The following is a 25,046-nucleotide window of genomic DNA, read 5'->3' on the forward strand; positions in this document are numbered from 1 at the left end:
GGATTTTCTCAATGATCTCAGACATAAAAAGCTACAGTAGTTCCAAACCTTTACAGACCACACAGGTATTAGTGAATGAGCACAGAGCTTTGGGAGAAGCTTAGCTGAGGTGTCTCTCACTTTGACACCGCTCACAGGTCCTTCCCTCGACATGGCAGCAGTAGATTCGGAGCATAGATAGTTTGTGTTTTCTGTGTGACAGCCGCAGATTAACAGCCTATTGTCTGTGTGTGTGTGTCAAGGCTGAAGGGCAGATCAGCTCTAACCCTGGAAGTCAGCAGTAAATGTGAGCCTGGGAGCAGGAATGGAGCAGGTAGAGCTCAGAGGCGGCAGCTGCACAGCCCAAGGCCACACATTGAGGCAGACCACACATAAATGAGGCTCAGAAAGAAAGGCTAATGGCTTTCTTTATTCTCTAACCGTTGTGGGCAGAAGCTGGGCATGTCATGAACCCTGTCACTTCAGTTCAGGCCGGTTAAAAACCACTGGGCCACGGTGTGGATATCGAGAAAAATAACAGTTTTCTTCAACGGGTATGGTAAATCGAGTTGATTAGCAGCACTGCTCAATGCTGGAGTCGTCAATATCTGAAGGCCGTTCTCCACAAGGACAGTGAGAGTACTTCAAGCATGTGAAAATGTCAGCGTGTCCTTGATAAAAGTGGATTATAGCGAGGTATTGTCTGTTTCCCAGCACAGTCAGAAGGGAGTTGCTAAAAGGGGAGTTGTTGGACCTCAAAATGTACTTTACTGAAAACACTCTTCACACCCCCTCACAGAATCAGCGTGACAGAAGTATGAAAAAGAAATAAAAGAGGTTTTCATGCAGCGCTCTCAGCGGGAGCTCACGTTGCATCTTAAAGTAGCCTACCAGAGAGTATCCTCAGCTAGACTTCACCTCGAGTACTCGAGTACAAAGACATTGCTCTGTGTGACAGAGGAGATGTGAGGTGGATTGGCAGCGTTTACTGCGAAAAAGATGAAGCAGACTGCATTCACACAGAAAGGAACATAGTTCCACGCTGATAAATACTGCATAGCATATCTCAGAACATCCTGGTGGAAAGAAAAACTCCTTTACCTCCAAACCTCGCTGCACATCCCACATTTCAGTCCAGAACTGCTGGCAGTGTTGTACTGACCTTTGCGAATGCCTGCATAACTGCTGGACAGGCCATTCCTTTTCTTGCGGTGTCTGTAGAGCCAGATACTGAAGACCATGAGGATAATCCAACAGGCAGCTCCGATGCCGGCAATGAAGGCCGGCTGTTTGACAACGTCCGAGATCTGCTGGGATAGAGGGTTCTCCTGGCCCACGCTCTCCGTCATTCGCCCCGATGCATCTGAATGTGAACAATGATGTGAAGACTGGTGAGGACTGGATGAAAAATATTACCAAAAAAATATGTGTACTCAAGAGACAAAATGGTGAAGTAGAAGAATCCATCAATCAATCTTCTATACCTAGTTTAGACTCGGTAGCGTTGATGAGCCGAGCTCATACAAACACATGATGTCATCTTTAAACCTCCAAACTTCGAAATACAAGCTGTTTTTTGAGTTGGGGAGCAAAATAAAGGCATTTATGTCACTATGCTGATGGTGAACTCAGGGCAGCTTTGGGGTTTTGTTTAGCTTTCAAGAAGGGTAATGTACACAGTGTGACTTTTTCTCATAAACACTGTTTTTTTTTAATGTTTATTGAATGTTATGTACTGCTCTGCTACAGTATCACTGTTCTTGAAAATGAATCGCAGCATTATTTTTTTTTATTTATAATGAGGATGAGCTAGCATAAACAGCTTTCTGCACTGTTAAATAAACTACATGCTAAAATCAGTTTGTTTTTTCTTTCCCCCTGAAAGGGATGTCATTCCAAATTATGAATTGTGAAGGAGACAAATGGTTTATAGCATGACATTGGATGTAGGACTTCGTAAAGGTCCACACTTACCAAATACAAGCATGTCTTTTGATGAAAGGAGAAAGTGGAAGTAGCCATAAAAAAAAGAAATCCATGCAGGCAGAGGGGAAACCTGCAAATCATACATAACAAGGCCCTGGCCTGAATTCAGACCTGTCTTCTTGTTATCAGCTGAGCGTGCTAACCACTACTCCATCATGCTGCCCAATAAAAAAACCTGGTTGACAAAAACTGACTCTGCTCAGGACATAGGTATGGCCATTTTTTCTATCACGTGAAAAATGTTGTTTTATCTCAGCTGGCGAGGAAGAAGCTGTGTCGAGGAAAGAAAGTTGTTTCTATCTATAATGCAAAAGGCTTTCATTGCAAATCCCAGTCAACACTGGCAGGTGAACCGACCAAAGCAACCCCAGACATCCAGACAAAGCCTGCACTCCAGTCTGGTGGAGTCGGCTCGGAAAACACAGAGGTGGATCATTTACACCAGGAAACGGTTGTTCCATAATCATACAAATAAATCCAGTGAGATCATCCTTAAATATAGACACCACAGTAATTAGTGAGGTGCGAATGGCTCGAAGCGTTCTGCACAACGACCTGCTCTCAGTCTGTTTTCCTCATCTGTCTGTTCTCTCTTCGCTTCTCCCTCATGTGTGATACATGAAAGACTCGTCTAGCTCGCTCCACCCCCCTCGCCATTCTGAAATTTTCTTGGTGTTTTTGTTACTTTGTCTCCATCATCTCTTGTTCTCATTTCTTTCATGCTGCAGCCGCTCTTCTAGACCAACTCTCTGCGCCAGAGGCAAAAACACATCCCTGAAGAAAGCAGCTCCCTGCCTGCACCCTTCCATATCTCTCTGTCTGTCTTTGTCTCGGTCTCTCACTCCGCGTCTCCTCTTGGCAGGCGCTCCTCTCACTTCTCTGTCTTCCCAATTTGTGGCTGTCTGGCCAAGGGAACGGAGCAAGCCAATGTGACTAAGCAGCCCACAAGGGACTGTACAGGTATCTGGGCTGGGATGACGCACACAAGCTAGGAGTGTGACAAATGCATTTGGGTGAAGTGCTGGTCCCTGAGGCACATTGTTCCACTGCAGTGTTGGAACATGGCAACAATCACCACAGGAACTCTTCGACTGAGATAAATTGTATCAGTCACAGCCAATGCTTCTTCATGCCCGTCCCAGCCCACTCAATCACACATTTAAAACCAGACGGAGCCCTTTCTATCTCGTCTGCCTTGTCCCGCTATTCATGTGTTTTCTATCTTTCTCCCGAGTAGACCAGCTTAGAGCGTTGGGGAACACACTTTCAAAATATTTGTCCATCACGACGAGAAAGGACAGAGGACATTTGCTGTGACCAGCTGCTGTTTAACACAGGGCTCCTTAGCATTAACAACATGTCATGTCTGAGCCCAGAGTGCAGAATTAATGATTGCCTTTGTTGTTAGAGGCCGAAAACATTGCATCCTTAAAAGGAGAATGGAGCAGTCTGCCACACAGGAATTTAATGTGTCGGGGTTGATCACACTGTTGCTAAAAGCACTCCCGACTGAACAAAAACTGTGGGAGCTCTCTGTCATTCAAACTCATCATGCTCTTCTCGTGGCAAGTTTGATGATGTTTGTATAACAGTAATCAGTTCAATTATAGTTTTTAAACATGGCTGTTGGTAATGAAAGGGAAAACAAGCAGAGGCTTGAACATGTCCGTTACTACAAAGAAAGGAATTACATGATTGCCTGTTTACTCAGCAGAGAGGCCTAATGCTGAAAAGCTCTTAATTTGCGATGACTGGAGTGATACCATAATTATTTGTCAAAAGAGTGGCCGAGGATTGAAAGAAGCAATGAAGTGATGCGTAAATCAAAACAAAAGAGTGTGGTGGGAGAAAGTCAATAACATTTCCACTCACCCAGCTGGAAGAAGGTGATATCACTCTTGACCCCGGGCCCGGCCCCGGTGCTGGCTGCGACCTCCACGCTGTACCGGATCCCCGGGGCCAGACTGGGAATCAGCACGGAGAAGGTTGAGCCGTCCACTGTGCGGTTGATGTGGTACCTGCTCTCGTTCCCCAGGCACCAAATCTGACACAAAACAAAGAAAGATTATATGGGGAGTCCAGGAATGATTTCAGGACGACGTTTGATTTGGTAGCTGCCACCTGTCTGTGTTTCTGAAAATGGCCGATGGGTTCGCAGTGCGCATTGTGTTACAGCTCCACGGTAAGAAAAACATTCAATAACATCACTTTATGTTTTACATGCTGTGCTCCACTCAGGGTCGGGGCCAAAACACGTCCAGGAATTGACTTACACCAATGAAAAACAAATGGAGGTCAGTAATCACCCTTATAACCCAATTTAGGAAGAAGTTTGGAGCTGTCACTCCCAGAGAGGAAAGCCGACTCGAGGCGGGACACAAAGAGAAGTACACATTCACCCCAGCATGAGGTCTGCTGACCTCCACATCCTGGACCTCTGCTTTCTTTACCTCCTCCCAGCAGCTCGCAGGTTGTGTTAATATACTCTTTCCCCTTTGGTATGTGCCATACGCGCGCGCGCGCGTGTGTGTGTGTGTGTGTGTGTGTGTGTGTGTGTGTGTGTGTGTGTGTGTGTGTGTGTGTGTTTGTTTCAAGCCAGTGATGGAACTACAAAGGCTTGAAATTTTCTGTAAGTGCACAGATTGTGGTGAGTGGCAGTGCCGCGAGGGAGCTTGCTCGGTAATGAGCAGCGAACGCTCTTGACTGGACTTAAAAACCATGAAATTACTCTAAAGTCTATCACCAGAAAACATTTACCTGGAAAATTAACATTGGCTTAACTTTTTCAAAGGCTGTGCCTCATCTACAACTCACCTATATTCTCAGAGACTCAAAACGGCTTAGCAATTAAAGTACGGCACTTTCTCAGTATATTGTATAAGCGGACAGACTCTCCAAATGTAATGTCATTATGAAAAGGGCATACATTATCACGCAAGGATTTGCACATGGGGATTCTGAGAGGCGCTGCAGGGCAAAAAACAGACAGAAAAAAGATTGCAATTACAATTGTTTATTCTAGACTTTATTATTTCCTATTTCATCATAAAATGATGGTGAAACAAACACTGTGATTTAATACCTCATGTTCAGAGAGACTAAGATCATTTCCACGTGTCAATTTGGTTTTTAAATTCAGAAATGGAGCAAATTAAAGATTTTTTTAAAGGCAGTCATCAAAAACTGTATTTGCATATTTATCTGCAACAAATAATATTAAATTTAAAGCAAAATATTTTTATCTGTAGATGATGGAACAGATTAAAAGTGTCTCGACTCAAAAAAACCACTCGAGGCATCACCACAACCATCTGGATAAGGGAGACACACCTAAATGATGTGTCATGTATCTGCACTGTGCTTAATGATTTAATGTTCTATATGCTATTTCATTTTCTTTCATACTTTTCATGATAAATGTGTTTGAGGAAGAGTTAACCATTAGGTTTACGATAAATATTAGAAGATGTGTGCAACCTCAACATTATGACAAAGACATCCAATTTTTAGTTAATGTTATGTCTTTCCTGCTTGTATCTAAATATACCCAAAGAAAGTAGTTTTGTCATTTGCGATTGTGTTCGTACATCATCTCCACCAGATGGCACTGTTTCATAACTGTTCTCTGCCTTGAGTTTCTGCCTGCACGCTGGAAAAGCAATGAGGGCTGCACAAAGGTACACCTCAACTAGGAATTCATTACCTTTCCTCCCAATGTGTGTGTATTGTCTTTTTCTCTTGTATCTGCTCGTTCTGCAGCTCTGATGGCGTCTGCTTCACGTGTGAGCTGTATAAGTCACACTTTCTAAGAACTGAGGTAACTAATGGCTGTTTTCTAATGTATTATTTTGTCTTTTTGTGTTACCTTGTACTCCTGGACCACCCCGTTCTGCTCATCTTCTGGGGGGGGTTGCCAGGATACCATGATGGCGGTCCCATTGTCCCCGCTCTCAGTCACTGTAACCTTACGAGGAGGGGCGCTGGGAGCTGTGGGGGGGGGGGGGGGGCGACAAAATAAGGAAAAAGCATATGTTTATACACAAAATGTTCTTTAGAAATAAACTCCCCCCATGGAAATCAGGTATTCTTTTTCTCTGTGAGAGGTTGAGGCTGATGTACCCATAAATGGCTAATCATCAAAATTACCATGCTTTTATCTGAAAACCCAGCTTTGTTTTAATGAGTCTTTGTGAGTAAATAAAAGCAAATAATTGTTTACTGAAAACAGACAGGGTGCAATGATGGAGCGGTGTTCGGTGGCGTGTGCGTGTATGACTGCAAACCTGCGGTTCAACTTTAATTAAACTGAAATAATTATGACCGCAACATTTAAAAGAGGAAATCACAGTGTGAACGAGTGTCAGACGTTTCGCCGCCCGTCCAAGAACAAACATTTATGTTTAGAACCCCGCAAACAATTATCAACCAAGCTGGGAACAAAAGAGACCAGCAGAAAGAGATCAAAATACTCCCACACACACACACACACACACACACACACACACACACACACACACACACACACACACACACACACACACACACACACACACACACACACACACACACACACACACACACACACACGCACACACACACATACACACACACACACAGACAGAGTCTGGTAAACACTCTGCACTTACATTTCTCTTAAGCGTTTTCTACAAATTAAAATTTGCAGTTGGGTTTCAACCAAACCTCAGGAGACTGCCACAACCACACCCTGCAAAGATTTCGTCCAACACTTTTACCGGAGTGTGTTGTATATGGGTTTCCATACGCTAGCACGCTTCAATACACCACATTTGAACAGAACATAATCCGGCCCTCACTGCCTGCTGTGAACAGCTGTTGTGCGCTCGCTCTCACATGCAAGCTGTGCACATAAAACTGTGTAAACATGAAAACACGCGTGCACACATGCGAGCACTGAAGCACACAGTCGCACACGTTCGCCTCCCCCCACCTTCCTCCAGCGTCTTGCCAATTTTCACATCGCTGTCCGTGCCCTGGAACTCGTTGAAGAATGGGCGGACTTTGAATTCGTACGTGACGCCCTTCCGGAGCTGTGGCACGACCGCGCTGTCCTCCCCAGGGGTCCGCACCTCGAACACGGCCCAGTCGCTCCTCTGCTGCCCCTCCGGTGAAGGCCTGTACATCACCTTGTAGCCCTGGATGTACTGCGACTGCTGCTCCACCTGGTGAGTGGCACAGGGAGGCAGACAGCTTGATTTCATTATGTGCTTCACAGTTCACTGAGGAAACTGACAGAGCTATGATACAGACTGTGGCATCACTGGATGGCCGTGGATTCGTGCGACTGTTAGACCAGGCACCGGATTGAATGGGGTGCTAACTCATCACATCGCCACGCTCTTTCTCCATCCACATCTACATCTCTCTTTTCGACTGTCTATGCGCCATTTGGAGCAGCAGCGATTTGTGCAAAACCACACTATGAGGTCATTGGCCAAAGGTTCCTCCAAGTCTGGAGCTGGTTAAACGGGCCCAGACTCCCAGAACAGCCTGTCTCATCCTGTCCTTCTCGCTGCTGGCTGCTCAGTCAGGAAAAAGCGCAAACTGTTACACACAGTAGAAAAAGTTGAGCATACGCTAAGTTAAACGGGATCTACATAAAGAGGATAAGTGTTATTAGGAAGGATTTGTCTGTGAGTTTAATCTCAAGCTAATTAATGTTGCTTTGTGATCCGGCGCGGTTTGAGAATAACTGCTAACCAGTCTGCTAATACCCCGATGAGTCCCAGTGGAAGGCAAGCAGCACTGGCTTGTAAAGATTTTAGTGATTTCTTTATCCCTCCCACATAAAATATGCTGCCAGCTCAGGTGGTCTTCATTAGACTGAAAACTGTGCAACCATTTACCACAACACAAAGGAAAATGTAAAACCCAGCAAGTCCACGTTGGGAAAAGATTTAAGCTCCGCAAAACAAGGAAATTGTCACTTAACGACAGTGTCAGCCTCCCCCATGTCATATGTTTTACTGGAACATTCTTGCGAGACAGAGTAACGGGGCAGTAATGTCTTAAATCAGTCTTGACATGTCAGTATCCTTTTCACATTTCCTCAGCGCCATTCATCACTCACTATGACACTTCATAATACCTGGGAATGTAGGGGTGGCCTGATGTCAAACTGGGGATCATTATTAACCTTCAATGTGCTATTGTACAGGCTGATATCGACTATGCAAGGTCGAAAGTAATAATCTACACCTGAGCTGTCTGAAAAATAGGACACATGAACCATATGAGTTACATTAGAGCATTGATACTTTATGTTCGGATTGTATCGGCAAAGAAAAAAAAGTTAGCTCCTACTTTCAGTTCTTCCTCTCCCACCTATCCCTTCTAACATCTGTAAGCCATTTCCACTTAAGGGCATGAGTTGGCCGTCTCTTTATTCTCACTTGTATTATTTTAACAGCCATCAAGTGTTTTCAATCTAAGAGGGCACAGACTGGCACGCCACATGCTGCTATACAGTACTACGTGGTGAGCTGTCGGACTTCGGGCTCCGCAGTTCTGTTTTGTTGGTGCTCGAGTGCTCCGCTGTGGACAAAGCTGCAGATTTTGGTGTCTGGCCAGCTGACCAGTCGAGGCTGATGGCAGATGGGCACTAAGAAGACTTGGAAAGAGTTCCAGATCAGAGTCCTTCTTCTGTAGGCGGCTGTCACATTAGTACATATGTTTGGCTGAATGTCTGATGGATTGACCACAGGCGCATCACTAAACTAACCTTGGAGCTTTAGCACCCAGATATACCCATGATCCATATGGCAATCTGCAGCTGGTATCAGATCAAAATGTGCACATTGATGGAGAAAATGACACTCACGGTCCACTGAACCCTCACAGACGAGGACGAGAGAATAGTGGGGTTGTGCAGATGGATCACTACATCTCCGAGCTCACGCTGGATCTGACGATGGTCCACTCCCTGACTGGTGGGGGGGATATCTGTGTACAGGCAAACATATAATAATCAGAGAAAGATCCACGTCTTGAAATGTAGAAATATGCAGACACCTCCGCAGTGTGTGTTGAATTTGGCATCTTTAAGAAGACAGCTCTCACCTTGTGTTTTCACAGCATCAGTGATAGGACTGGGATCGCTCAGCCCGTAGGCATTTGCTGCCCGTACTAGGAAGAGGTAGACGGCACTGGGCTTCAAGCCCTTCAGTACAAATGACTCAGTTTTCACATGCTCTGCCAAGGTCTGCCAGCTGCTCCCTGATGCATGACTGTGGACACATAAACAGAGAGAATTAAGCTTTAAACGGTTTTAAATGAAGCTGCACTGTAATCAGTCCATTGATGATTAGCTTTACCTGAAGGCCTCTATTATATAGGAGGTGGGAGTGGCTCCAGAATTAAGGTTAGGTTTCCAGGAAAGGGTGATGGAAGTGCGGCTAACATCGGTGACCTCTGGTCTGAACGGAGCACTGGGGATCAGGTTTGGGTCAGTGGGCCTGTTTGGCTGGACGGGGGCTCCGAATTCTGTAGATTTAGAAGAGAGGATACTTATAACAGGAATGTTGTTTATTGCTATTCCAGAAAGCCCACCAAATCTACCATCTGTCTTCTTTGTAAGTACTGCCCTCTAATGTCAAAGAACAAAATGGGCACTTGTTAGTAAAGGTCAACTGTTGGACAGGGATTATTTTACATTGCACACAATAGTGGATTACCTTGGACTTCTAAATAAGCTTTCCATGAAGCTTCTCCGCTGGGCGTGGAGGCGATGCAGGTATACGTGCCGGTGTCACCGAGCTGAAAGACGAGAGGATATTTGGTTTAAGTTTGTGACACCGTTTTGTAAACTGGAGGTAAATGTCCTTCTCTCTCCCTCCCTCCACCCCCCACCCCCCCTCTGCCTTGTGTTTTCTGTTTCCCACCAACGCCGCTCTGCTTATTGACATTCTGACAGAGTCTGTGGCGGACAGCTGTCATTGCCTGATAATCTCAATATCATCTCTTTTATAGCAGAAACTGGGAGGAAGCAGCTGGAAAGGCCAAGTGGCAGACCATTGCTAGTCAAATGGAAAAGATTTTCACGGGCTCACACACTAATTGGAGACCTTTTTCTGTGGGTGCCACTCCTCTGAGAGCTGAACGTGGAGGTGAAAGCTCTGCACAACAGTCGCTTTGAAAGCTATATGGTTCAACCTTGATTACTCATATGCTTGTTGCTAAGAACTTTATGGAAAACTGCAGTTAGTGGCATTGTTCACACATTGTACAACCGAATGACTAAAACACCCCGAGGGGTCTCTATTTTTTTTTTTTATGTCATTTTAAAATTCCAAAAGTATCATTTGATCTGTATCTGTATCAAAATACTCAAACCGTTCATGGCAGACCAACAAATCTGCACGTGTGCCAGGAGTCGTTTATATAAGGATGAGCAGAAAAAAACAAGTTTTAAAATAAGTGGTCAAGAAATCTTCATTTGGCAAGAGGATCTGGATCCACACCAAACACAAGCCATCCCTTTCTTGGCTCAGGGCCACGTTTCCTCCAGAGTTAGATGAAATCTGTTGAAATGTTTCTGATGCATTGGACTTACTAACAGCCTAATAACCAAAACATAACCCTGTTGGCCAAGTTGAAAACATATGACTGTCCTCATTTTCCTACCAAGAAATGTCTGCTCTATCAAATGCAGTTAAAACTTCCATGCAGAACTAATTATTCTGAGGGCTACAAGGCAGATTTGCAAGCAGAAAGCTGAGACGAAATGTAAAAGAGATAAATGGAGTATAAGCTGATCCTGCCAGCAAGGTGTGTATTTTCTTTTCAGCAGCAGGAGAAAAAGAAATCAATTAAAACCAAACAGCAACAGCATATACAATGCAGAGCCAGATTAATGAAATAAATTACCCCTCACATTTGAACATCTTCATTAAAATGTTGTCCGGGAGAAATGACAAGTTCATTAATGTAAAGCGCCCGCAGAGTTGACTGCGCTGCGGCGGGAGTAGGGAACCGATGCGTCCCTCCTGCCTGCGTGCTGGCGGCCCAATCACACAGTCATCTCCCCGCCACACGACATGACAGCATTCATCACAACACCGCAAGCTGACGTGAACTCTGAACCCGTGACGCCTCCATCTGGAAGACACGTCAGCACCCCCTGCCTGTCTCCCCCTAAGAGTGTGTTCAGCATCACGCAGCTTGCCATTGCACACACACACACACACACACACACACACACACACACACACACACACACACACACACACACACACACACACACACACACACACACACACACACACACAAACCCAGTGTGCACGCTGACTGACAGGAACTACAGACTGTTCAACTTCACAGACTCCATTTCAAACCTGCTACGACTGACTGACAGCCCACTGTGGGCTGGTGCTGGCAGGAACGCATGCTTTATTTACCAACCAGCAGGAGTTTGCGAGGCATATTATGGTGGTGATATAGAGAACTTTGAAGTTTATGTTAATAGATTCAGACATGAAAACCAACCTGATGATAGAATCTGAATTATAAACATTATTTTTCTTTGAGCAAGGTGGGTAAAAACAAAAATAGTCCAAAAGAAAAAAAACCAACAAAAAATGGCTGATGACTAAAAGGGATGTGAGCATGTTTCCACCACGTGTGTCCAGGTGCTTTACCTTTGCATAGCGGATCTGCAGCGCGCCTGTGTCCAGCTGTTTAACCCTGGAGTCGTGTGTTGACACCAGGACACCGTCTTTCCTCCAAAGGATGGTGGGGGTGGGATTCCCAGATGTCACACAGTTGAAGACCACGGTGCCATCCACAGCAACAGTCTGATTGGTCGGGCCCTGCCGGATGACTGGTGGCGGGCGGTCTGACACGACTGCATGAGGATTAGCAAGCGATCATTTGGTTAGAAGGTGTTGATGTGGCGTAGCAGAGCGCCCCCCCCCCCAAAAAAAAAAAAAAAAGAAAATCTGCATTGAGCCAATTAGATCTTGCTCATGGGAGAAAACAGTGTTGAACGGTGAGAATTGGACAATCAGAGTGTGAGAATGTGAAAACTGCAAGGCTAGTGGAGGAGGAATTACATCCAATTTAAAGAACTGGAAGCAATTTTCTAATCATTCAGCAGCAGGAGTCGAACATAGCCAAATAAAAACAGCACAATTAAAATGAAACGGCCTTGGATTCTCTGGTCCTCTCGCTGCAGATCCACCAGACGCCCAACAGAATGCACAAGAATGTTTGCAGCCAACAATTCCCTGGCCCATCCCCCAGCCATAAAACACCAAACAAAAAAGAGAGCTTGAAAAGCATCTAGCCAGAACAGACAATGTTATTAGTATGAGGACGTTCGGACTCCTCCCCACCTCACAGCCTGTGAACCTTGAGCGTTCAACCAGGAGACACAGAAACACAAAGACAGGGGGATGAGAGTGTGTATTTCACAAAAAGACAAAGGTTTTAATGAAGTCAAAATGCCATAAAAGGCAAAAATAGAAAATCTAAGAACGACTCTGATTCGCTGAACAATTTTTTTTATTTGCATTTTGTCTCGGCTGTGAGTCGTTCATCAAGCTCTCACTACATAGACTGTCGGCCTCCCTCTGATTATTATTTTTATTCATGGCGCTATTGATGACCATTACTGTCGGACCAACTGATTTACTAGCAAGTTTCATTGTCAGTGAGCAGAATCTAAAGGCAACACATAATGATGTATGTATGTGAGCATAGATCTCCAGAAGCACGCTGTGGTGTAATCTGCAGGCTGCTTTGTCTTTGCCTTTGTGCTGCAGATGGTGCAATTACTAAAACATTGTCAGCATGACCTGTAATTACCAGATCTGCCTGTGGAGAACTGGTGGCCTCAGACCGGCCCGCTCACTTTAATAACTGTTATTATTATCTAGAGAGCACAACAGAATGAGAGAGAAAAGAGCGCAGGGAGAGGAAGCGTAGCATCGTAGGCCTTAAATGAAGAAGGACACTTGGTAAATGAAGGGATGATTCTAGGTGTGTCATAGACAGAGTAATAGCTGCTCTGATCACTGTGGGAATAGTAGAAATGAAGCCAAGGCTAGTGCACCAGGCTGACAGGGATTGGGGAGCAGTGTAATTAGAGGACCAGATCCAGACCTCACCACATGGCCACATTCCTCCAACGGTAGACAGCAACAAGCCAGCCATGGAATACCAAAGGAGACATTAGCCAGTGTGAAGCCAGTGAAGCCAAACACTGAGCCTCGGTCTGGGAGCACAGGCACCAGAGAGTCTCTACCTCTGACAGGAACACATAGAACTGTCCAGACCAAACCTCGCAAACCTCAATTTGGATATTAATATGCTCTACAGTGCGACCGCAGCAGTACAGATGAACAGCATTATCTCCATGAGCCAAAGATTATCTGAAATACCAATATTTATCCGCTCAACTGTGCTCTTGGTGCTTCTGATTCTATGTGAGGTTTCGTTATTTACAGGAACTCTGTTCAAACGAAGGCTACGTACCGTCGGTGACCTCGAGAAGAGCCTTTGTGATCACGCTGCCGGCGATGTTGAGCGCTTGGCAGCTATAAAAACCCATGTCTGAGCGTTCGGCATCCGTGATAGTCAGGTCTCCAGTCTGAGACACGGAGAATCGGCTGGAGGGTTGAGGAGGCTGGTAGGAGAACAGCAGGTTCTAAAAGAAATGAATACAAATTAGTGATGTGTTAAAAACACGTTAAAGATGTCATTTCAAAAATAATGTGCAAATGCAAACAATCATTAGGACCCGAGGCAGTGTGGATGTGTATCTTTCTGTCTGATGTTTATGTGTTAATGTGTTTCACTTTGTTGTAAGGGCATTTGTGCAGATCACACGCACTTTATTGGACATGGGGCTTTACAAAGATGACATAATCCAAAACGTGTTCAAGTTGCATTCAACACAAAAGGAAAAGTTGTTCCACGCTTTAATGGCTTAAACTGTCGCGTATCAGGTGTCCACAAATCTTTGAATTATTTACTGGCATGATCAACACTGTTCAACACATTATTCAAGTCTGTTTTCCCTCTTGTTGGATTTACTCATATTTACCTGACTGCCTTCCCGCTGCCAGAAAATGGCTGGTTGAGGGTTTCCAGTGGCTTCGCACTGGAAGGTGACGGTTCTGCCAACGCCAACCACCTGGTTTCTTGGTCTCACCACAAATGCTGGGGGCACTGGAGGACAGCCATGGGAATGGTTAGCCATTGAACAGACAAACAGACTACACTATATTATTCATAGAAGCAGTTTGGACCATTTTGAATTAAAGACAAAACAATTAGCAGCAGCTATTTTTCTTATTGTTCTTAATCAAATCTGCTCTTCAGGGTTACTGTATGTCTAAATTGTGTACAGGGTGTGCACAGCAGATTAAACAATATGCTTAACAAATTCAAAATGCAAACATATTATTGATGTAATGAGTAGAAAAAACAAGGGTCAATCCTGTGCCCCTCATTTGCATGGGCAAGGGTGTGGACCATTAAAATTTACATGGAAATAGAGAATATATTTCAGCCATCTGTCCACGCTGACACCCTCCAATAGTGAAGGACTAAAGCAGGATGCAGCATCCATGCATCTTAATGACATATTCCATCTAAGAGAAAGTGTGGCGACACAGCCCAATGTCACACATGCAGCTTTAAAGTGACATTGGCTTAATTGGTCTCGATGTGCGGACACACACAACCTTAATGTGGAGTTCAACAAGCAGGCTGTTTTACACCTTCACTACAAACGTATTCTGATTATACCTGCAAATATTACAACTCTGACAAATATTTAATCTTTTTTCTATGGGGCAGTATAATATGTAAAGTATTGCAATCTGAAAACTGTCACTTGAAATATAGACATGATTTGTCCGTGAATAACAAGGAAACTTGTTAATGCATAAATAAAAAAAAGGAAATAATAGAATGGCATGATGCAGCTTTACCTTGGAGGCCCAAGCTGAGCTTTTTTTTTTCTTTTTTCTTTTTTTTTTACCCATTAATGTCCTTTTGTCACTGTTGCCCATGACAACAGAAACATGAATGCTGATTGGAGGGTGGAGAAGTGATGGGAGGAGGATGGAGGGGGGTTGTGACAGCTTCCTGTCTCTGTCACGTCGGTGAATAGGTGACGGATGACATTTCAACTTACCAGACCCGACTAAAAAGGGAACAAAAACACAAAAACAGAAAATCCAAAGATGAATAAATAAATAATAAAACAGCATGACATAAAGAGGAAAGATAAGGAAAATATCAATGAGATGTCCATGGGTACAAACAATCATGTCACTCTTTGAACACAAGACATATCATCTCTAACCCTGCAGTCAAACCCCAGGAGTCCCGTGAAACATGCAGCAAACAATAATTACAGTGAATCAACAGAATGCATAGAAATGAACACATGAGTTTTCTTATTTGTCTTGAAGCATGTTTGAGGACAAGAGAAAAAAAGACAGGAGAATAAGCATCGATGACACCATGAAGCACACAGGACAGATGTTTTATGTTCAGCAGCATCATACTTTGTTTATTTGTTTTTCCTCCTTTACTACCCGCTGTTACGTGAAGGTGAAGATCCCAGTGTGCTAAATGAGGTTTAGAACACCCTGAGGAGCAGCTAGATCACAGTCCCACTAACGGAGGTCTGCAAATGTACGCCTGGACCGTAAAAACACAAGGTGAATGTTAACTGTCACTCTCTGGTCGTAAATCTCCCCCGGCCAATCACTCACCTTATCTAATCTGTCTGCCTCAACGGCTCCCTCGGAAACATAAACGCTGTCAGTCAGAATAATGACCGGCCCCTTCCTCCTCCCTCTGCCTATTGCTGGCCTTTAAAATGCAGATAAGGTGCACATCAAACACTCCCTGAAGACGACGCTCTCCACTATCCATGTGTGAGAGCCTCTGAGTACACATAACCATGAGACACCAATAGCCCCCACCCCCACCCCCACCACCTTCCACACATCCATCCATGTGTGGCTAAGCCTTTAATTAGGTAACCCTACCTCTCCCATGCTGCTGTGATCACAGTTGTGGATGAGGGAGAGGTGAGCCTTAAATCTGACCTGGCTACTTTGTTGTGGGGTTTCTGTTGGCTTGCAACGCAGAGAGGAGTCTCCATCGATAAGATGATTGGAGCAGCGAGGGAAAACATGCGCACGCATTGCGAAGTCCACAACAACAGCAGGCAGGCAAAGTCTCCAAAATCACAGCCAATTTATTCATTGGGATTTGATCAGAGCTGCTGTTAAAGGTTGTCATTAGCAATGTGGGCTCAGTTACTGAATAAGAACAATGATGCCAAGATAGAGTGACACAAACCAGTCTTTCCATTCTTCAGCGGCATACTGCTGACAACAAAGTTCCTCTTATTGGCTTTCTTTTGGCCCCAGCTCCAAGTCTCCTTCCAGACCCTTTACATGGGATATTAGCAGCACTGCTTCGGGGACCAGTGCTGCATTCAGGACATTCCCCACATAAATCACAGCTAATGACAAACTCAACCATCTGAGAAAAAGATAACTAGAGAATTTTCTGAATCGTGTCCAACACTGTCCAAAGTAATGCCTTTAAATTCCAATGGTAAAGTAATAATGTACTGCACAAACGTTATCTGATCACACCAGAACCACTTCATGTCTTTGTGAAGCTTGTTCATCTTAAAAACTCTGTTGAGAATGTCTCTCCACCAAGAGTCTCGTGTGGCTTAGATTAAAGATTTTACAATAAAACTATCAATGGAGCTGATGACTTAGTCAATGCATTTCCACCATCAATCATGAAAAATTTTACTTGGCATATTTACAAGTCCAGGCGAGGTGTTAGTGGATGGACAAACACGTGTGTAACACAATGATTCACTGATTACGTTCAGTAACGAGAGCAGAGCACACTGAGAAATGGCCCAAGGCACTGCTTCCACAATGTCGCCATTGTTCACAGACAATCTGACCATGGAAGGTGTGAAAATCCCCCTGCGTCCACTTGGAGGAAGACTTCTCTCAAAGAAATGTCTGTTCCTAAACAGTATTTGTTGCCTTGAAGGCCAATATCGTCCGTGTTGTGTGCCTTTATACAGGGCTACTATTATTTCCACATATACTATAGTAATCTCTTGCAGGAACAAAGACGTTGCATGATTGACTCTGCAGGGAGTTATTTCAATGTTTAATCATTTAAAAAAAAAAAAATCTATTTTAATTAAAATGGTTTTATCATCCATTTACACATCACAGCATATTTAGAGGGAAAACTTTAGTTCAAAGAATATTTATATTAATTCCACTTTGGCCTTAAATATCGGATAACCAATTTTGCGGTGGGCTTCACTCTGCCAGCGCTTCTCCACCACTGGAATTATTCAATTCAGTCGCTTAGTTATTCTTATGCAGCGGCTCAGCAATCCTGCCCTACTTTGAGTCTTGATGCAGAGTGACAGCAATGCCCACTAAACCCACAGACTATACTTCTGCCCCCCCACATTACTTTTTGTCTTTGCTACTACAGAAACGACTCACTACCAAGACATCGTTTTTCCTACTTTGGCTCATTTGGACCCACAATTACCCAGCTTCTCTTTCCATCCTTATACCCGCGTCTGTAATTAGAAGCATGTCATTTCCGGGCGTGGGACTGTGGCCTGCTTGTCTTTAATTAGCTGGACTGTTCAGTGCCCACAGCCGCTCTGGCCTCCTCATGTCAAAGCTTGGATGCAGGACATGGTTCTAGTATTTCTGAATCCCCCCCTGGTCTGAGCACCAGTCTCCACGCAATTTAACCAAGAGGACTCAAACCTTTTATATTAAATCATTATGTCTTTCACCTAATGCCACACAGGGAAAAAAAAAAAACACTTCTCAGTTGAATCTTCTTAGCTAAGGTGATGTCAATTTCAATTATTTGAGCTTCCATGCTTTTGTGAGTTTTATAACATGGGTTGTTGAAAAGCTTGATATGTGAAAAGAGGGTCAGTGCTTTCTCTCTGCATGCAAGCGATTGGTCTGAGGTTAAGACATTTAATTTCTACTCAGGGCAGGGGAGGTTTAAGCATTTCAAATATGATTCTAAGCCGGGGGAACAACTTATTGAACCAGCGCATCAATGTTGTTGCCTTTCATTAACGGAGCTTTCATCAGGGAGAGAGGACGGGTGAGAAAAGGCAATATAGAGGTAGATACAGTGTATTGACGGGCGTATTGGCAGGTGTGCCTAATCTTGTTCCTCCAACCAATCTAAAGATTGCTGCCTCGTGGAAAAAAGCAGGAAATAATTGTAAAGGGTGGCCAAGTGAAAATGAAGCATCTGCGTTTTGCAGGTGGGGGTCGTCAGAAACAGAATTGCCATGTCTCTTTAAATCTCTGTTCCGCACACTACTGGTGGTGACATTAATATGACTGACCTCGCCACAGCCTCCTCTCACCCCCATTCATAGGCAGCTCTCCTCTTCATCACCCCCCCCCCCCCGCCTCTATTCCTACCTCGTTCTGCATCAGTGGAGAGCCACCTCTAAAATCAACCTACTGACTATTCCTTCAACCAATCCCCCATCCTTCTGCACGCTGAGCTTCCCCCCCTTGTCTCACCCAGCTCCCTACATTCCCATTAGTTTGGCGTTAAATGGCCCCTGTGTTCCGCCGATTCTCAGGAGGGTTTTGGGGGTGATCCCAGCCCCCAGTTGCTCTGAATGGTTCCTTTCTGAATGTTCACACTCTGTGACCGGCTTGCTTTATATTCCAACTGTGTTAATAAGATGTCCAATGGAGAGCGCCACTGGAGACTCACAGATATTCCAATGGTTCACAAATAGTACTGTACGTCTGAAAACCTGGAGGAAGGCAGGCCTCTGGAGAAATGCCACTTGTATTGGGCAAATAAAATCAATTGCTGTTCAGCTCCCAGGTGCACAACTCGAGAGTTATTATGGATTTTTGCGTTTGTTTTTATTAGAAATCAATCCGCTAATTGAGAGAGAATAGTTGAAAGTGATGACCATGTAGTACTAAAGCTGAAGGCAATTAATACACTATGGTCCAGGGTAAATTGCATTTGAATCAAACTACACAGTAACCCGAATCAGAAATTCAGAAAGCATTGAGAAGGGTTGAAAACACAGAACCGTGTGAAACTGAATGTTGCGACGTACCGTGGACGGTGAGCGTGGCCGACGCCTCTGCTTTGCCCACCATGTTTTCTGCCACGCAGGTGTAGGAGCCCACATCAGCGGAGACAAGACGGCGGATTTTCAGAGTGTGGTCCTCACGGATCTCATACCTGGGTTAAAATGAAATACATTCATGTATCACATGTGGTCAACGTTCAAGACAGCAAAACCAAGCATGGTGACAAAGCAAATAACTGAAGAAGTAGGAGCAGAGGACAGGCCGTACCTTCCTTTGGGCAGGTCACCGTCGTCTTTCCTCCAGCGCACAGTGGGAACCGGGTCACCTCGGGCCTCGCACCTGAACTCCACACTCTGGTCCACTAACACCACCTGGCTGCTCGGACGGCGCACAAAGCTGGGACGCTCTGCGCAGAGGAAGACAGCAGAGAGATTAAACCTCAGCATAGCAGCATGTTAACATTAAGCAAACATCATAAAATGTGTAACCGTGATTCTCCAATAAATTTTAGTTTTGTGCTTTACAGCTCTGGGTTGGAACTTGATTAAAGCTAAAAACAAAATAAAAGAATAAACCAAACACTGTATTGTTTATCATTAACAAATTTGAAAACAATCCCAAATAAAACACTATTTTCATATATCAAAATAATTAAATGTGGAACAATCATTGAGTTTGTATACAAAATGTAGCAGAGTAACAGTGTTTATACAGGTCAGAAATAATGACTGGAAAAGGCAATTTGATAAACATAAGGTGAAATCCAAGTGACTCAAACAGTTTCTACAGTGTGGATTGTTATTTAAGACTTTCATTACACAATAAATAAATAGACGACATGACAAAGACCTGACACAGAAAGACTTCAGTAATTTTAACCTCCCCAATACAAATTCTGACTGTCTCCACTAATTAAATCTCGATGGTTTCAGCATTTCAACTTAATTTTTCATATCCACCAAAGCTAAAATGAATCATAGCTGACAGATGCTCTGCATGCCCATCTGAAGGGATTTTAATCCTGACAACTTTTTTAAACCCTGACAACGAACTGGGGTGGGTTTATATTTAGCCAGGAGCTCAGTGCTCTCCTTGTTTATTCTTCACATAATCAAGTGAAGTTATTTTTCTTCATGAAGTGAGCGTTGTTGTCAGTCGTCTCAGAGAAAAGACAATAGAAGGTAAAATCAGGAGTCTGGACATGATCTCTGACTGGGACGCGGGACAGCACCGAGGGTCAGAGGTCACTGAGGGTGAAATACGGTGCAGCTGGTCACAGGAGAGAAGCTGCTGGAACCGGCCCAAGATTCATAGTTAAGTGCGAGATTGGAGGTCGTCTCACACTCTATCTGATACAGGTCAGTGACACCATTTAGCAGCCTGGGAGATAGACAATCAGAGCTTAACATCTGGATTGTGTTTCATACAGAAGGCAAACAGAAACATGTGCTGTTATGTGTGTGCATGCTCATGTGTTACATGTGACAGAAAAACACATTGAGGTGCTCTAAAAGAGAGAAAGAGGGTCAGTTACCAAGCACTGTGAGTTCGGCTATTTCACTTTCGCGTTCTCCAACCATGTTTGTGCCGACACACACATACTTCCCAGCGTCCGTCTTGCGAGCATTTGTGATCATCAGCTTTCCTCCACGTATCTGGATGAACAAAAGAGTGAAAATAACAACGTGAAGAGTGTGAGAGCCAGTCGAGATCTGTGGCTGACACACAGAAAACAGTAAACACAACAGCTTAAGCGTCATAAAATATTTCCGGACTGAACTCAAGGCTGCCTGAGAGCGTTTAGGTACCAAAACATCATTACACCACCGTGATAAAATCTACTCAAGAACACATAATGGCTTGATGGTAAAATAGTGCTTTTATTGGGCTTTTTGCTCTGAGTTTGTAGAGAGTCCGGCGGCACTGTTGGTGTTGTAGTCTAAACCGCTATCAGCTGGCCTCTTACTCCCCTGAGTAAGACGAGCCAAAGAACACTTTCTCATCCAACACAACCGCAAATCCCCGAGGTAACACCTGAGGCACTGCTGGACTGAAAACACTTTCCCAGTCCCGTTGAAGAGCTCCAGGACAGCGTCGGCCAACATTATGCAGTGAATCTTTTACACAGTGGGTTTTTTGGTCTTTACTTTTGAGTGTGTGCACACAGCTTGAAGTGAGAGCATATAAACAAAGAATCGAGCACACCCACACCCATCTGCAGATGTGTGTTTGTCCAGGTTAGTGTCATGTCTGTTATTTCCCAGGGCTTTGATTACAGGCCAGAGGAGACGCTTTGTTCTCAGGCAGTCAGAGAGGCAGCCTCGGCTCAGCTCAGGCCCCTCAGCCCCGCTCTCAGCTGACAACCATGCCAGTCAGTGCAGTCGCAGACAAAGGAGTGGTGCTGGAGAGGCGATCTTTGTGCTCAGATAGAGCTTAAGGTTTTAAATACACACATCAGCCTTCCAAGACCAGGACCACCCCCCTGCAAGCATGTCACCGATACTCTCATTAGAGAGGCACTGACAGAACCTGACACACAATATTGCAAAAATGTACTTTGCCCAGGACGGGCGACCATGTTAAACCCTCTCACACACGTGTTCACATGCAGGATATGATGTCTTAATCCATCTGCATCACTGCTCAGTTTATATGAAGAAGTCAGGATAAGTCTAAGATTCTTAAGATTCTTTGGACAACAGACGTATTGTTCTGATTCTGAAGCATTCCTCAGGTTCTTCAGCCCTGTTTAATATTCATAGTGAAGCAGGAGGCAGAGGGACTTGAAGAGGCTGGAAGGCTGGCTCTTTTAGGGCACCCTGTGGTGCTGGAGGGGTTTGAAGTATCATTATGTTACTGTTTGTTTGAGGAAAGGCTTAACAGCTAAAACAGTGTGACACTCACAAAGGCCCAAGGTCAGGGCAGACCATGGAGCAGAGTGAAGGGGGGTGCACTGTTGGTTCCACGCAGCTTTGACATGAGGATCCACTTAAAGCTGCGTCCACTCTATCCAGACTTCAACCTCGTCTAGAGCTGTTTGCTATTCTCTACAGGCACATTTGGTGGGCCAGAGCAGCGGGGACTCTGAGAGCCGGCGAAAGTAAATGAATGCAGCGGCGGCTCGCTTTTTCTCTGCATGCAACATCCTCTCAACACAACACAGTGCAGGGCACAGGCTGCTGAAAGCCCCGACAATCTGACCATTATCCCTGAATTACAGGGAAATGGCTCGATCCTGTTGCCTTTTGTCTCATGTCATTTGGCAATGCTGATAATGCAAAAGCCTCAATTCACCACCAATTCTGTTGGTATATACACAGCGGTTCATTTTCCAGGCCGATAATTAGCCACAACTATTGCACAAAAGGAGGAGGACAATGCGAGCATTAATACCACTGCCGACAGACACTTACTCTGAACACACAATAGATTGGGCTTTAATACAGGCAGTTCGCCTTTTCTGCTTATTTCTCTTTCCACATTATTCCTGAAAGACCAGTTAGATAAATGTGAAAGAATGTGGCCAGCTGCAGGGACATCAACCGACCTCAGTTTTTACGGCTCAGTGGAGACACTTTTCACAACTGCCCTACATGAAGTCACAAATATATGTGGCAGAGCTCAGCATGCTGTTGGAATTAACACATCGCATACAAGAATAGATGAAAACAACATAGTTGGTTCTGTCTTTCCTGAAGTTCACTCTGTTTTGTTTTTTGTTTTTCTTGCAAAGTGCAGCAAAGTGCAGATAGAAATTCATTCACTCTGCAGGTGGTCTGGGACCTTGTTCTGACCAACAATGATCACCAAGGAGACTGCACGTTTCACCAGCATGTTGCATGGTGGGAAGAATGAACTCAGCCAAACATAATGCAGGCCGGGGGGGGAGGGGGGGGGTCTCTATCACAAGCTCAGCTGTTCCTCACATTAAACAGATTTCAAACGCAGCTTCCATCTTTCCACTTCTATATTTGCTCTGAGCATTATTACTACAGTATAAACAAACTTGCACCTTGTGACTGTCCTGCTTCTAATACAAGTTCATCTGGTAACATGGGAGTCCATACGACCGTCCAGACTCCCATCTGTCACCACGGTTGATTACAGATATTTAGATGGCTGTACATGACGTCTAGCACTACTTTTAAAGTGGTCATTTGGGAACACTTAGTCTGTGGGGTTATGTGCTCGACAGGAAGTTTACAGTGATCACCACCAGCTGGTCCTGACCCTGAATCCTCAATCCCAGCACTGCTCCGGGCCACAAGGACACAACTCTGAGTCAGGATCCTCAAAGTTTGTTCAAAGGATTTCACACGACGCTGCAGAAAATCACTTGAACAGCAATGACCAGCAAAGTCCCTTTGTGTGTGTGTGTGTGTGTGTGTGTGTGTGTGTGTGTGTGTGTGTGTGTGTGTGTGTGTGTGTGTGTGTGTGTGTGTGTGTGTGTGTGTGTGTGTGTGTGTGTGTGTGTGTGTGTGTGTGTGTGTGTGTAACAATAAGATGAAACTGGGCTGTTTTGTGTTCAAAGCACTCTGCTTTTAAAATTGCACAGTTAACAGCGGGAGGTAGTTTTGCCATCAAATGTTTAACAAAATTGAAAAATTAATAATGAAATAGATAACCATATTTTTGTTTTATCTTAAAGACAATTAACTAACCAGCATAATTGCGTGTCTCTTTTCAACATTTTGATTGTGAAAACATCGCCAGTGCATATCTGCAATCATAGGTGGGCTAATGTGTTTAATGAAAAATGGAAATGTGTGAATTTGAAGAAATAATATGAGTAAATACCACCGCTCAACATGCACCGCGTGGCAAAAGAATCTCATCGTTATCGCTGCTAATTGGTTAAACTGAAGGACAGATGTGATTTATTTCTCTTTAAAATCGATCATGTGCTTGTTTCTCTCAATTATGGTGCTCAACGGTCACACACGGGCTCTTCTTGTTCGGGCTGTTGCTTACAAAATACTCAAAGAAGAATACTTGTAGTGTTTAGAGGTTTGAATTGCAACAGGACTCAATATGTCCAAACTCTGCTGGTCTGCATGCACAACTGTACTCTTGTACAACCCTGTTAAACGCAGCTAACAGTGATAAATCACTGTTTCGACTCGCACACCAATGAAAAAGTATTGTACACAACGATCGCGGGCTGGTTTTCATTACCGTGTTACAGCCGCACAGAATGGAATAATTTTATTAGTACTTTCTATTTATTATCTGGGCAAGATTGGATTTTCCATGACTGTACTGCGAAGGTCGCTACATTGTCAGCACTTGGGGGGCCAAACTATTTAGAGATTGCGTAACGTGCAGACTTAAATCCCCACCAGTAAGATTGTTAAAATGTGATCCAGACCTGCTCCTAAATGCTTCCTACTCAACACATATTACCCGAGAGCTGAGTCAGAGCATTGGCCGCCTTAAAGCACACATCTAATCAGCGGAATCAAACCACTCTTGCTGTTGAAGGAAAACTACAACAGGCACAAAGTTGTGTTTAATAAAAACCCATTTAAGCTGGGATTATTCCCGACTGATCTGCATTAAGCAAACCAGTAGAAGTGATCGGTGCCGTAGTGCTGGCTCTGCTGCTCTTTTAATTAAGGCAGAATAATTAGTGGTTTCACACGTAAATAGATACTGAGATTCTCCAGCTTCGCTGCTGAGCATCACTTTCTACTATTTGATTTCAGTCAGCTCATTTCCCCCCCTGATCTACACTTCTCCTGGTTGATTTCATCAGCAGCCCATCTCCAATCGATGAACTGCTGCTGACTAATGACGCAGGACTAATTCTACAGTATACCTCCGTTACTGAGCGCTACAGTCACAGGGAGGGTGTGTTTTCTGATTTGACAAGTACTTGTGAATAATTAACCTGAAGTGATGGCAATGAGCACCACTGGGTCA

At 44.3% G+C, this 25,046-nt stretch overlaps 1 protein-coding gene across 1 annotated transcript in view; it reads right to left on the reverse strand.

The window, feature by feature from the left end:
- robo1 (roundabout, axon guidance receptor, homolog 1) overlaps positions 1 to 25,046 on the reverse strand; it is a gene marked incomplete at its 5' end in the record, with an annotated part of 222,044 nt that overhangs the window by 18,858 nt on the left and 178,140 nt on the right. The window contains 14 exons of the mRNA XM_080460331.1: positions 1,142 to 1,342; positions 3,838 to 4,009; positions 5,831 to 5,952; positions 6,935 to 7,166; positions 8,825 to 8,946; positions 9,064 to 9,230; positions 9,318 to 9,486; positions 9,678 to 9,759; positions 11,640 to 11,845; positions 13,477 to 13,648; positions 14,048 to 14,172; positions 19,148 to 19,275; positions 19,392 to 19,530; positions 20,659 to 20,779. Coding sequence (XP_080316457.1) covers positions 1,142 to 1,342; positions 3,838 to 4,009; positions 5,831 to 5,952; positions 6,935 to 7,166; positions 8,825 to 8,946; positions 9,064 to 9,230; positions 9,318 to 9,486; positions 9,678 to 9,759; positions 11,640 to 11,845; positions 13,477 to 13,648; positions 14,048 to 14,172; positions 19,148 to 19,275; positions 19,392 to 19,530; positions 20,659 to 20,779 — 2,158 coding nt within the window. The remainder of the gene's footprint in view (positions 1 to 1,141; positions 1,343 to 3,837; positions 4,010 to 5,830; positions 5,953 to 6,934; positions 7,167 to 8,824; positions 8,947 to 9,063; positions 9,231 to 9,317; positions 9,487 to 9,677; positions 9,760 to 11,639; positions 11,846 to 13,476; positions 13,649 to 14,047; positions 14,173 to 19,147; positions 19,276 to 19,391; positions 19,531 to 20,658; positions 20,780 to 25,046) is intronic.

Source organism: Lipophrys pholis (genome assembly GCF_963383615.2).
Source record: "Lipophrys pholis genome assembly, chromosome: 3".
NCBI classification, from domain to species: Eukaryota; Metazoa; Chordata; class Actinopteri; order Blenniiformes; family Blenniidae; genus Lipophrys; species Lipophrys pholis.